Source organism: Ambystoma mexicanum, chromosome 9, assembly GCF_040938575.1.
Source record: "Ambystoma mexicanum isolate Mex_15411 chromosome 9, UKY_AmexF1_1, whole genome shotgun sequence".
In the NCBI taxonomy this organism is placed as follows: domain Eukaryota; kingdom Metazoa; phylum Chordata; class Amphibia; order Caudata; family Ambystomatidae; genus Ambystoma; species Ambystoma mexicanum.
In genome coordinates, this window is record NC_090931.1 from 1,019,866,448 (window position 1) to 1,019,881,044 (window position 14,597).

Sequence of the window (14,597 nt, forward strand, 5' to 3'; positions counted from 1 at the left end):
AATGGCGCCCCCTATTTCAGTTACAATTGGGCGAGCACATCCCATTTACAGGGTTTGGGCACTCAAGGGACATGGAAACAATCCAATAGTCATGACTAGTACCAGCAACACACTCGACAACCCGCTGATATCCCACGTGATTGACAGCGCAGCTCCATCACCCAACCCCATCATTACACTTAATGTCCAGGGATTGAATTCCCCAATGAAAAGAAAAGGAATCCTTCGATACTTGCGGCATATGCCAGACAGTTTTATCTTCCTACAGGAAACAAACTTGATACAGGTTGATGATCAATGCCTCAAACACCCCTGGTTCCCAAAACAATACTTTGCATCCCACAGTTAAAAAAAAAAAAAAAGAGGAGTTGCAATACTCATGGGCAAAAACCTGCCAATTAGGCTCCAGGCAAACCTAAAAGAACCAGAGGGCCATTTCCTCCTCTTGAGCGGTAACCCGGTGAGATTAGCATCTATATACGCTTCGAATGAGACCCAAGACACCTTTCTTGGGACACTCAGTCCCACATTGCTAGGTTTTGCCAAAGGTCTTCTCATATTGATGGAAAGAGCTGCAGTCTAGAATTAAGGGAATTACAGGTGTAGAGGTCCCCACAGAGTCACTCATCCTGGGGGATATAGACCAGGAGGGGCCATGTAGCCTGAGTAGGGAAGCCTTGTCCCTAATAACGCAACTTCTCAATGCTGCCCATCTAACACTGGCAGAGTCATGGAAATTCTCTGAAGGTCCTACGCTTAATCTCTGGTATGCCAAGGTGTGGGAAACGTGGGCAGTCAAGAAAATGACAGCAACCTTCCTTGTCCCCTTTATTATTTAATGTGTATTTTCATCCCATACTCAAAATCTTTGCAGAATTTGAACTACAGTATCACTGATGAGAGGATGATACGTAGATCTACATTCGCCTAAAACAGCATGCGGAGGCAGTGGAGCGAGTTCTAATGCGTGCAGAGAAAATCCAATTGTGGATGCTTGAAAACAAACTTAAATTAAACCCCACAAAAACTGAGATTGTCTTTGGTTCTAAAAAGAAATTGGCCAATTTACTGCTGTTGGTTCCTTGCCCTACTTTGTTCGGAATTACATCCAAATACACCCAGCCAGTAAACAATCTGGGTTGCATCTGAAAACGCATCTCTTTAGTTAAATGCTGAGCCTCTGTAGAATGGGCCTCATTCTGTATATTTCACCTTAATCTCTATTTGCGCCCAGGTGCACTTTCTGCCAGGTTTCCTCTTGGGATATGCGCAATACAAATACAAAAATCAAATGCACCTTGAATAACGCTCTAACTACATTTTCAAGAAATGGCTACCTTGGGCCATGTACTGCAATAATACATTGGACCCCACCACCCAAACCAACAACTCTGCGTCACGTTTCATCATGCTAACATATACACTACTGATCAACCGACTCCCCCACCCCAGATCTACTTTAGGAGGGGTGAGAGGGATAGAGAGACAGAGGGAGGGTGAGGTGGAGCAACGATCGCAATCAATCCGCATTTCCTACAGAATACAGCCCTGGTGGGAAGCCCGACAAGACAGATATTTCCGTTTCCCCCACACAGTTTACTTTTTGGAACTCATTCAGATCATGCCTCCATTGATTGATTCATAATGTATTCCTACATTTTGCTTTTGTCAATCTGAAAATTGCTAAATAAAGTTAAGTAAAAAAAGTGAGTTTTCCTTATCTAATACTTGATTAATATATGTATTTATAGTGTGATCTTAAGGACATGCATTCCTTTTGGGCCATAAGAGCCCAGCCTTTAACTGGTCATTGTAAACAAGGCCCTCTGAATGCAACTATTTCTCTGGGTGATTGGATTATCCACTTTAGAAATGGCATAGCTGAAGAGCCAATTTACTATGCAAAACATCTGTGTCCTAGTTTTTCACAAGAGGCAACAGTTTACTTGATTAGAAGCAGTAAAGGCTTGCAGTAATCGGGGGGGGAAAGCCCCAAATCTAGACTGAGTATTGAAAGGATAACCTACATTTCTGGGCCTCTCTGACTGATAACCTCTTCAGGGCTATTCTACTTCTTAATTGCTGTTCTGGATGGGTGCTCCATGGGTGCGTTGTTGCATACTTGGATCAAATTCTGAAGGTCTCTTAACATTTAAAGTGAGCTTTTGTATGCTGTTTTTATTTGTAATGCTTCAAATTGTTTAACATGTTGGTGTCCCTGATATGGTTGGTACAACTGTTTTCTTTTTGTTCTTACCAAAGCCGACTTGTTTGTCCCTGCAATAATTATTTTATTTCTGTGTAATGCAATGTGGTCACACAATCAGATTTATTTTAGATACAATGTGTAGGGGCTGTTTATATGAAAAGCAATCAGTGATACTCTTACGTCCCGTCCCCTTTCCTCCATACTGTATGGGCGTCCCTTCCAAGGGACGGGAGACGGAACGTTTTTCACCAGAATGACCTTCTTCCCCTTTAAATTTAGACACGCGGCCCAAGGAGCATGCGCCGCCCTGACTCCACCCTCCGGCGCCACACACCAGTCCCCTTTTCTGCGTCGACGGGAACAGGCCGAATTCACCAGCGCTCCTGGGTTTGGCTTCAGCCATGTAATTCCACGCATGGATACTTCTTTGTCTTTTTTTGTATTTTCTATCATTCAGGTACTCGGTCCTCAGGTGTCGCACTCCTCCCTGGCGCATGTCGACTTCTACAGGGTTCAGCAGCTGTCCATCCTGCAACGTGCTCTTCCCAACTTCAGACCCCCACGCCCTCTGCCTACGTTGCATTGGCCCAGACCAAGGTTGCAATCCTGTTCGGCGTGTGACTCTCTGCCCTCGAAGGCGCTGAAGAACAGACTAACCAGGTGGAGGAAACTCTTCCAGAAGTCGCCTCCAGAGGATCTCAAGAACTTCGTGAAGCATTGCGGACGCCCTGTTCGTCACTTTTGGCGGCTCGAGGCCAGGCTATCAGGTCTTGAAGGCTTCCATATCCTGCTGGATGGTCTTGGCCATCAAAGAGGCATACGAGGGCCAGCACAAGCTGCTCCCAGCCAACATGCATGCCCATGCACCCAGGGCCAAGGCAACAGCCATCACATTCCAGCGGCATGTCCCTTGGCAAGTCATAAGCAGGGTGGCCACTTGGGCCTCTCCCTCGGCTTTTTGCAACCATTACTGTTTGGATGCCGGCTCATGATCTGATGCGGCTTTCGGACAGGCGGTTCTTGGGAACCTATTTGCTTAAGGAGGGTCTCCTCTCCACCCTGGGGCTACAATCAATTGTAATCGCCCATACAGTATGGAGGAAAGGGGACAGGACATAAGAGTAATTATAAGTTACTCACTGTTGTGACTAATGTACTCTTAGTCCATAGTCCCCTTTCCTCCATACGTCCCACCAACCTCCCCCCTAATAATACTGTTGTCATTAGGCAATGTTAAATCTATTGTCGATGCGCCAATGGGACCTGAGTTGTGGCGCCGGAGGGCGGAGTCAGGGCAGCACATGCTCCCTGGGCTGCTCCCCGCGTGCCTCTAATTTTAAAGGGGAAGCAGGTTTTTCTGGTGAAAAGGGTTCCGTCTCCCGCCGCTTGGAAGGGACGCCCATGCAGTATGGAGGGGACTATGGACTAAGAGTACGTTAGTCACTACGGTGAGTAACTTATAATTTTGTTGACTTATGTTTGTAACAAAGGCCTTTCTTTTGTTTGGAAACATAAATGCAAATTATAATAGAACAAATTATGGTTCAGAAACCAACCTACTAGTGGTAGGCCGATTAGGATTATAGAATCGTTGGTGAAGATTATGGAGATCTGCTTCTTTAAAAGTTGGAAGAATGGTGTGCAAGGGCCCATATTTTAACCAAATTACAATATGGTTTCTCTAGCAAGAGGGGCACGGTGGAGCAGATCATATATGTTGCTGTGCTAAGTGGGAATTATGCTGGGAAGGGTCTAGATTGGACTTTTATGGGCCTTTCATTTGATTATGTGGACAAGTACATCTTATTGAGACTCTGAGGGCAATGGGAATCAAGGGTGGTCTCCTTGGCATTGTCATGCAGATTATTTTCAATTTAGAGAGCACTGTGTGATTTAGTGATTAAGGGGAGCTGTGCAATTCCTTTAGGCCCACGATTGGACTGAGAAAGGGATGAGTCCTTTACCCCGCTGGTGTTCCTCTTGTATGCAATGATCTCAAGAACCATCTGTTACCTACACCATTATATTTTCTGGTGGCAAGGGGGAGGACCAACCCTTTTTTCCTCTTCCCTGGGGATGTGGTTCTAATCGGACAGACCCCAGCTACTTTGCAGACTCTTGGTTCCAGAAATGGTTCCAGAAATGACAGCCATACAGCTACCTAGAAATTCCAAATTAATACTGCAACATTGGCAATTAAGTGGATGGGTCACTATAAGCCCAAAAGAGGAAATATTGTGCGCAGTTGTGCTAACCTCTGTGTAGTAAAGGTTTTTACAACTGGGGAATGCGCCTGGCATATGTTAGGAGCTGAAAATCAGGATGAAAAAATATGCCAGTCAGAATGGTGCAAAATAATGGATGATTTTGCAGTTCTGTAGGCACCTGAAGTGACTCGTCCATAGCGGGTCCATAAAAGTATAAGGTTAAGTCTAAAGGCATTGTTATGGCAAGCACCACATTTTGGGGTAATTAGTATTTTGGGGACCATATTTTTAAGCACATTTTGATGGTCCCAAAAGTGACATCCAGTGACCTAACATAACTGGAAACTTTTCTCACTGATCACAAAGGAGGATTATTAATCACTCATTTGTTATTATGCGCGTCAGTCTGATAACCCAGCTGTTATCCTAATTCAATAACATAATAGAAGATGTGATAAACAGTACAATTGGGCTTAAAGGATGTTTGCTTACTTACATCCCCAACGCTTTCACATCGATGGATTGTTTTTATTTGCTCCATGGCGTATATACCATAAATTTGAGGGCTAAGCACAGATTTAGCAAGGTCTTACAATGAATAAAAGTGAGGTACATTTTCCAAGAGTTGAAAACATTTCCTGTTTATTTACCAATGAAGTTGGGGCCTTATTTGGAGCAACACTTTTAGAGTGCATAAATCCAGCTCAGTAGAGTAGATTGGAGAGAATGGTATGATTCAGCCAAATACTAAACGAGCAACACAGGTGAAACAAGACCACCACTTGCTCAGTTTGGAATTGTAACTGTAGGATTTTAGAAACATTTATACATGCCATGTTCTTGTGTCCATTGCTCCAATAATAGAAGGAAAAGCTAATTCTAAATTGAAAAGAAATAAAAGTATAAGATGCAAAAGGTCGGAGGGCTGCAAAAGATCTGGGGTTTACCTGAATCACCCAGAGAATGAGCTATTGTAATGTGAAGATGTAGTTATGAGTCAATGAATTTAGTTTTTAAGGACTTGCAGTCATGATTTTTTGAGACATTGTAAGGATTCCTAAAAACCCTAATTAACAAATGAACTAACTTTTAAATTTTATTTTAGAGTATATTACCTGTGTTGTATTTTGCACCAGCCCACCCCTTCTCCAGGGACACCCCTCACTGCTCTGTCAAGTTACTCATATAAATCAGACATTTCAAGAAGTTTGACTCCACTGGATTCCAGAGGATGAAGGGATTTGGAGAAGATAATGCATGTTAACTAGCTGGAGAATGGTGAGGGATTGGGCTTCCCTAATCTGGGATTTTATTGCCAGGTTGGAGGCTTTGATATTTAGGGTGAACATCAGACTGAGAGTGTAATCTGCCTAAGGGTTTTCTCCACATACTTTCTGGCCTACATACTTTAGAGAAAATCTGCTAGTTTGCCGTTCATTCTGCCCACTGTCAAAAAACAGAGTGGGGTTCATTGGGACACATTGACAAAAAAATGGCAGTTCAAAGGGGTTTTATTTGGAGGCAACAACATTAAAATGGATTCTACTCTAAGAAATAACAGAATGACTTGTCAGACTGAAACAAATAAGTGGCCAACAAAATAAAAGGGATGGCTTCTCTTCGGGTGCAGAAAATAGGCAAAGATTTCAGCTTTCACAGTTGCAAAGTGCAGGTACTCCAGCCTGGCACTTAATGTGGAATGTAGTCAGTCAGTCTCAGACTTGTTTTGAGTGTCCTCAACACTTCTTTCCTCATGTCCAGTGGGTGTCATTCTCTTTTCCTTGTTCTGTGGGACTTTGGTCTGTTTGCATACATACAATAGCCTTCCAAATATGGGTGACCACTGGAAGGAGGATGAGGATGCCAAGCTGCAGTCCCTAAGACCTCTATGTGGTCATTGATAGGTTGGGTGGAGTCCCTGCGGGAGGGACTGTTAACTATGGCCCAAGAGGGTACCTAAGTCCAAGTTCATTCCTCTGGCTGTCCTCCAAGCACCTCTGTAATGCTCTTGTTCTGAAGAGTTCCTTCCCCGTCATTACTCTCTCCATCCTTACTTTGATTTCCTTCCACCTCCTTGTCACTTTGCCACACGCTTGTACCTTTTCCCCGCCTCTGCAGGTCCTCTAGATGTTAGGTGTGTGTGTGGGACAGCTTCCCTTTCTGTCCTCTGCCTGCCCTGACTTTCTTTCTTGCCACTGCTTCCAAATTCTACTGCCAATTCTTCCTCCACTCCCACCTCCTTTCTCTTTATTTCCCCCTTCCTGGGCTGTTGTCATTCTTGAAGCACCTTCTTACTTTTACCACCTCCTCCTAAGGCCCTTCTATCCTCGACCTGGCCTTTCACAGCTTCTCTCCCCTTTAAACTACGCCTCTTCTTTAAAGTCTCTCACCACCTCCTCATTAGATACCTGTTTAACCAGAGTTAACTTCATAATGTCTCTTAGAATATCCTAGATCCTTCTTTCCCCAGTTTACTAGTTCTTTCTCCCCCCAGCAGGTGGGGTTTCTCTCTCCTCTGCCTCTGGGGGTTCTCTCTCCCCTGACTCTGGGGTTTTTCTCACAAGCCCCTTTGGTTTCTCCCTCTCCAGCTTCTTGGCTTACTGACACATACAAAAGAATCCTTGAATTATGTACCTTAATACTCCCCTTTTCTCCTTCAAGTGCAGATGGCCAAGAACTGAAACGAGGCCAACCTAAACTACCTAAGGAGAAGGAGAGAGAATAACTGAAGATCCAGTTCCTTGCTCTTATGTGAACACATGTAATGATACACGAGACTGCATTTAGTACTAATCTGTCTCACTCCAGTGTCTTGATCAGTTCCACAAATTCCAGGTGTGTAATCTTATCCTTTGTGGAGGTGTTTGCAGCTTGGCTCCAGAGTTTCCCACAAGGTCCTGGTTTGCAGTGGATATCATGGGAACTGCTGCCAAAATAACCATTCAGCCAAAGGCCAAAATGATTGCTATCTTATAGATCAACTTCTGCAGGAAGGCATAATCGCACTAGATACACCACTGGACTACCTGTTAGGGACTGGGAAAGTACTGTGATGCACTGAGGAAGGGTCTGCAGCTATGCACCGTGGCAAAGGTTAGACCAGCATGCACTAGGCATCAAAGAAAGGGACCCACAGAGTGTGCAGGGAGGTTTGGCAGGCAAGCAGGAAAAGGAAAAGACTAGAGCAGTCGTGCACGTCAAAATCAGGCAACTTGAAGGAATCTGAATCCTTTGCAATCAAGGGAAGAGGTTTCTGGGAAAAGGGCCACAGCCATGAAGATCATTGTCGAGCATAATTCTGCCATTACTTCCTGCTTATGAATGTAAGCTGTCTGCTGCGGCTCGGAAGCACTTCCAACTTCCTGTGCATAATTGTAACCACTGACCGCACCTTGGAATAAAGTAACCCTCTATGTCTTCCTGTAGATTACCAGTGTTTCCTAGTTCCTTATCTTTGTTTCTCATAGAGCCGTTCCTCGCTCTCCAGTGCCCTATACCTGACAGTTTCTCTGTGTCTTGTCTGCTGTGCTTTCTATTGCCCAGGCCTTCTGGCATTTCTCTATTCACGCCCTCCCGGTGCTTCTCTCTCCCCAGCCTCGTGAGGTTTATCTCTCCCTGGGCCTCCTGGGGTTTCCCATATCCACTACCCTCTTGGGATTTCTCTCTAGACTACATCCTTGTTTTTTTCCTGGCTCTTTCTCTCCTCATTCCCCCAGCGTACCACTCTCTCCCCAGTATCCAGGGTCTCTCTCCCTATCTCTCCATCCTTCAAGTCTCTCCTCCAGCTTCCCATACATAGCCTTCTCACCCAAGCCTCTTGGGTCTCCCTTTATTCAGCCTCCAAAATCTCTCCTCCGGCTCCTAGAACCATCTTCAAATGCGCTCCTTTGCTGAAATCCTCTAATCTTCTGCCTTTCCTTTTGAAGGACCTAGATCCCGCCTGCCAGTCTCTCTGGCCTAAGGGATCTCAGGTGTGTCTACCTATGTAGCTAATTTTCGGATTAGCTGAAGGGCACAGCCACTGGTGATAGCTTAGATATTTGATGTGGGAGTTGATTGGCCTTCCTCCTGGGTGTTCCGCTCTGCTTGCCATATCCTGGACCAGTCCTTTGGGGGCACTCTCTTAGCATAACAGACCTTATGAGCTGCTGTCTCTGTGGGACTTCCTATCCTATTATTTAACCTGAAAGGGACTTGCTCGTGGGCCCTTGTAACAAGTCCCTGCCAAGCTCATAGGATTGATTGGATAGACCAGGGGACCCTCCTGACACCATATGTTTGGGGATTGATCTGTCAATCGAACAGATCAGATCAGAGATGAAAAGGGGTTTCTCTTCCACTGTAAAGGTCTGATACATCTTACATGCACTCTAGTTTTACACAAGTGGTTTAATATACTTCTTTATGCAAGTAACCTGGTAAGACATCTTTCATATAATCAGTGTTTTTCTCATGTGTCTAGTGAAATTGTCAGCTAATGTGTAACAATACTTCTACATACATGTGGTTGATCGTATTTTGCTCTCTCCATTTACATTTTAGCCTGAAAAAGCAATTGACGTTTATGAGCAAGCTTTAAAGAAAAATCCCAAAGATGGAACATTGGCAAGCAAAATTGGGAAAGCATTAATAAAAACTCATAATTATTCAAAGGTATTTTATTCCATGTATCAGTATTGCGATTATAGAAAGATGTGGTAAATCGCTGATGGATTCAATTAATGAAATGTTACTAAAATGGTAATGTGTACAGTACAACGGAAAACAGTGTTAATTGCTTCATGGCTCCTGTAAGCACATGCACAATGTTTTATTTCATTTGATGTCCTTTAATTGTGTGGGTGAAAATCGTGTTTGTGTTTCCAGTGTTCACTGCAGTTTTGAGTCTGGCTCCTGTCCTGGGTCAGGTTGAGGGGCAATTGTTGGTCCGTTGGGCTGTACATGTGTCTCAGAAGTGCTGATTATTTCTTGTATCTGGCATAGTTCCTGCTCGAAGACTGCCAGCAGATAGGCAATGTCGGTGCTAGCAAGCAGCTCCCGACTTCTTTCGCAGAGGTAGCACAAACTCCAAATTCCCCTCTGAGGTTTTGGCGTCTCGCAACCCCCACGGGGAATTAAAGTTGGGGCACGTTGAGTGAATAGGTAGGGGAAGAGGGTTACGGTTAATTAATGATCTAGGTGCATGAGGCACCCTGGGAATAACAATCAACTATTGGTTAGCAATGTATTGGCTTCCTGCATCCATGATTCTGTAGGCTCATGCAGTGGTCTTAATGGGTTTAAGATTGCCTGAGTGTTACCTCATTGGTACTGGATACATGATGTTGGTCTTTATTGTTCTTAATGATTGGTTCTGAGGCTTTGAGCGGCTCCACTGTGTTGCACAGTATACAGTCTGCTGGCAGAGCGGCTGGGGTGATCGGGCCAAACCACATGGTGGGATTCTCACACCATTAGATTGCACGGGTACTCTTGATTCAGAGTTCTTGCTTTTCGGGGAACATGTTCATTCCACTGTTTGCTTATTGTTTGGGGGATATGTTGGTTCCCCAAACGGCCACAGAATTAAAGCTATGCCTGTTCCAGCAAACATTCACCATTCAGGAAAGAAGTTTGTTCTATCGAACCTTAACTGTTTGAAATAAGGTTTGTGCTACAGAGCATTCACTGTTTGCTACAATTGCTCGTTACACGGAACGCCCCTGTTTGGGATATGCTCCATTGACTGGATTATTTCTTTTAAATTTGTATTTATTTATTTATAACGCGCAAACCAACAGGCCCGGAGGCATCAGGGCGCAATTTGTACAAGGTTACAGATATGCAGGCATAACAGAGAATCATTAAACATTTACACATGGGTGCAGGTATAACATAGAATCATTATATACATTTACAAGAGGATCTTATATACATATGTACAGTAGTTTCAGTGCCGATAGGTGATAATAGCGGTCGGCAAGTCAGGGTAGGTCAGGAAGAAGCGCGAAGCCGGCCTTAAAGCTGGTTGAAAAGCCAAGATCTAGTATTGGCTTTGAAGGTATTGAAAGAGTCTTCCGCTCTAATTGAAACAGGGAGGGAGTTCCATAACTTGGAAGCTAAGACGGGGAAACTTGAGCCCCCTGCTTTTTGCAATTTAAATCTGGGGATCGCTAGACAGTGGGATTGGGCTGTTCTTAGAGGTCGGGAGGTAGAGTGGCGCGACAGTCGACTACCAAGGTAGATCAGTAAAAGCCCAGGTCTTCAAGTTCTTTCCAATGGTTTTGGTCTGTGTGTTTTCTAAGAGGAAGTAAGGATACCGCCTCTTGGAGAGGGTTGCAAGCCCAAAGACTCCCACTCCTACTCTTCAGACTTGTAACCTGTGACAGGGTCAGGGTTATAACCCTGTCAGAGTAGAAAAGGTACCCCTCTCAACCTGGGCTAGGTGGCTTACCAGGGCATTGCCAGAGTCAATCCTACCCCAAAGGCGGGTTCCTGGAATTGTTGCGGGGCCACAGTCCTGGACTCATAGTGCCTTGTGGGTATGTCTATTGGTACCACTGTTCCATCTGTAATGCCTGTCAGCTTCTGTCCTGGCAGGTCTCTTTTGTAAACATTCCAGAAGCTTCCATGCTGTCGCAACAAAAACCAGGACCAGACGACTGGATAGGTCACTGCACAGCATTCCCCAGCACCAAATCTTGACATATCACTTTGGGATCCCTTCCAGTTGCTGCCGAAGAAAAGAACCACAGAACAACAAAGGGCAAATTACCTGATGCGTGGAAACCGTGCAGTGGAAACAAACTGTTTTGGGAAATCACAGAGAAGATGGGAATTTCAATGCCTTTAACCTGAATAACAAAGCCACTGGGGAGAGAACAGAGCTAGATTGGCCCCATAGAGCAGGTATCCAAGGGGACCAATCGGAACCTGGAAAGATAGTTCAGGATAGGCTGGGCTATAAAAGCGTAGCTAGAGAAAAGATGGATGAAAGGTGTTTAGTCAGGTCAGGTCAGGAATGGAGGTGGTGGACAAGGTGTTGGAAAGCAGATGGTGGCGAGGACTGTTGCAAATATTGTAGCACTTGGTAGAGAGAGAGAGAGAGCGCGAGAGCAGGTAAGGTATTGTGTATGAGAGAGAGTGGTACCAAATGAGTATGAGGGAGTGACTGCAGTAGAAAGAGTAAAAGTACAAAGGGAAGGAAGGTAGTGTGAAGAGAGTGGAGCTGTCAGCAAAAGAGGGGTGGTGCCTGGTGAGAGAGAGGAGGTAGGAGTAGTGAGGAAGGTCGGAGAGTAGGAAGGGACGGGTGCTATAAGGAGAGAGGTGGAGAGAGAGAGCACAAGTAGATGGAGGCAGAGAAAATGAAGAGTGGGAGAATTTCAGAACATGTAGGGAGAGAGGTGAGGAAGGTTTACAGAATGAGTTGGGAGAGAGGGAGAACACGGAGATCAAAGGGGTAGGAGAAAAGAGATAGCAGGTGGTGTAGTAGAATAGGTGCAGGAAGAAGAGAGAGCGGAAATGAAAAAACATTGAAGTAAGAACACCCCATAGAGCAGGGTCCATTTAGAAAGCCCTGCTGGGAGCTGGAGAAGGCTGCAGCCTTTAGGCCCTCCCTTAGGAACATGCTAGCTTAGATTGATTGGAGGGATTACATTGAGGTAGACCCTCTCTGTGGATAGTTGTGGGGAGTAGGGACGCCTGGGCTCTGGAGGAGTGAGCCCATGTGGAGGTTGAGAAAGACCTAGGGTACATTTTAGACCAGACCCAAAGCATCCTTTCCGAGAATACATTTCAAATCTTGACAAATTTTAAGAACCTATACTATCCTTGCTTGTGAATTTTTGAAGCCACCTGGGACAAACCACACCTGAACTGTGTGCTTCTCCAATCATAGATGAAAAGTTAAAAACGAAACCTAACAGAAATACAGGATGGGCTCCCTTAATATTCAGACCAAAGAAAACAAAGCATGTACAAAAAGGGTTTTAAAAAATCGAATTCAGGCCCCAATATATAGAAGCAAGAATACAGTTTGGAAACAAGTAAAATGGCAACAATTGACAACCAGAGTGCAGATTTTAAATCTAAGTTTCTGGGCCCATCTGCTGCCTATCTAGCAGATCTTCCGCCCATGCCTCGTGTGGACGCTCACCCGAACGCTCTGTGGAACCACTCACCGTTTGCCTTTCTTCATATAGAGTGGAATCATTTTTATCTATGTAAAATGGCAACTCGCAGCCTATCCTGGCTTTCTCTTGTTGGTGTTTTGGTATAAACATTGAGTGTTTTATTTTGGTCATGATGGCAAGTATGGAAATCCAGAGCCTACACGATCAGCCTTGTCTTGTTATTCCATATGCAGATGGAAAAAGCAGCATTATGCTTTTAGTGTAATGTTAAGTATCCAAGCGAATGCAGTATTCAATGGTTTGTGCTCTTGCAAACGTACACCTATTCTAATTTCATAATGGACCGTGGAAAATGAGCAGGCCACATAGCGTTAATTTATTACAGAATATTAAAAATAGCACATTCAAGCAGTGTATCTATGCACCCTGCTTTTTGACCAAATGATATTGAAATGGACACTTCCAAAACAAAGGCTTTATTGTGAGATGAATATAAATAAGACATTGTTCACGTTGTACAGCTTTTATACCCGACAGAGAGAGGCAGTATGAATAAGCACATGCATATTTCAGTTAACAAGACTGCAGCCCCAGGCCCAATACAATCAATAGCACATTATTTTAAGCAAACCACATGTGTGCATGTGTCTGCAAGCAAATGAATGTTACATGATATTGACGGAGCTTGTAAGTGCCGTTCATACTGTTCATATATGCTGTTCATATATGAATGTTATGATATTCAAGACTTGAACCCCTTGGACTCCAACCACTTCTTCCATTGAGTTGCCTGTCTTCGGTCGCACCCTAGGTGCTGCAAACTTTGGCTTCTCTAGTTCAACCACAGCTCATACCTGTTCATGCTCCATACACTGTGGAGTCCACTTTGATTGCTCTTCAACATTTCTCTGCTCCGATCAGGAATGTGATGGGTAACTGCCGCTCTTGAGCTTTGCCTTCAGGAAAGTGATGGGAACCTGTCCTCCTTGTACCCATGCCTTCCAAAATCAGGTGGTTGGGGTGATGGATTTTCTGCATCCGCAGGTTCCTAAACCTCCCCCACCACACGTGGGACTACCGGCCCCTGTTTTACCCCAAAGAGAAGGTACAGTCCCAGAATGTCTGGAGGTGGGGTGGAGGGATGTCACCTCAGCAACCCACCATCTACAGCATTTCTGTCTTAACCATCAGCTCTGCCTCACAGGAAGGAATACCATGTTTTCTTCAAACAGATCTCCTGGGATATTCCGAGCTGGTTACTTACTCGACCCTTATGATGCACAATTCCCATTGCAGCCTCTTTCACCAGGATGAATAATTCCCTGTGAAAAGACTCGAAGGGAGGATTGTGGGGGCTTTGTTTTTATCACAGCCATGGGCAGTAGGGGAGCAGATCAGGAGCTGCAACCGAGACGCTGCACGCACACTTTCACCTGATTTAAAAATTCAGGTGGGGTGCTTAGAATGTTGGCTGTCACGAAGCAACCACTAAATAAGCAATAGACTGAGAAGTAAAGGAAGAGGCCCAAGGGCACCATTCGGTAGGTACAGAAAATGTTGGTCTGTGTTGCTCCGCTGGGGCAGCTGAAATCCTAAAAAAAGATCCTTGTTGCAGCTTGGCTCTCCCAGCAACTTTGCTATGCTAGAAGAGCAGAAAAACTCTGCACGATCCTCCCACAAACCCAGAGAAAATCAGAATAGCAAAGCCTGAGAACAGGCGGAATCCACGTAACGCTCAGAGGCCAACCGCCATCTCGGGCCTTGGCGGGAAGCAGATGAACAGCGCCCTGCAACTGAGATAACTGGGAACCGGCAGGGGTTGCGGCTACACACTAAGAGGAACCTAGCCCAAAGGGTGGTCCTACACCCATAAACAGCACAGGCTAATCACCGCTCGACCCCAGCTGTTGGGTGCATATGCTAGAAAAGGTCCACTACAGGAAGATGCTAGAAAAGGTCCACTACAGGAAGAGCCCGGCCCTGTGGTGGTGCGTGAGGGGTGCCCGGAGCTGGAGTGGAGACGGCCACCAATGGCCGTGATTCTCGTTGTCCCTCCCACCACCGCAGAGG

The 14,597-nt window shown here is 45.1% G+C and overlaps 1 protein-coding gene across 1 annotated transcript in view; it reads left to right on the forward strand.

Moving 5' to 3' along the window:
• The window catches only part of TTC21B (tetratricopeptide repeat domain 21B), a 1,345,192-nt gene that overhangs the window by 601,684 nt on the left and 728,911 nt on the right, over positions 1 to 14,597 (forward strand). Inside the window, exon 17 of the mRNA XM_069616283.1 lies at positions 8,959 to 9,069. Within this exon, the coding sequence (XP_069472384.1) occupies positions 8,959 to 9,069 (111 nt within the window). The remainder of the gene's footprint in view (positions 1 to 8,958; positions 9,070 to 14,597) is intronic.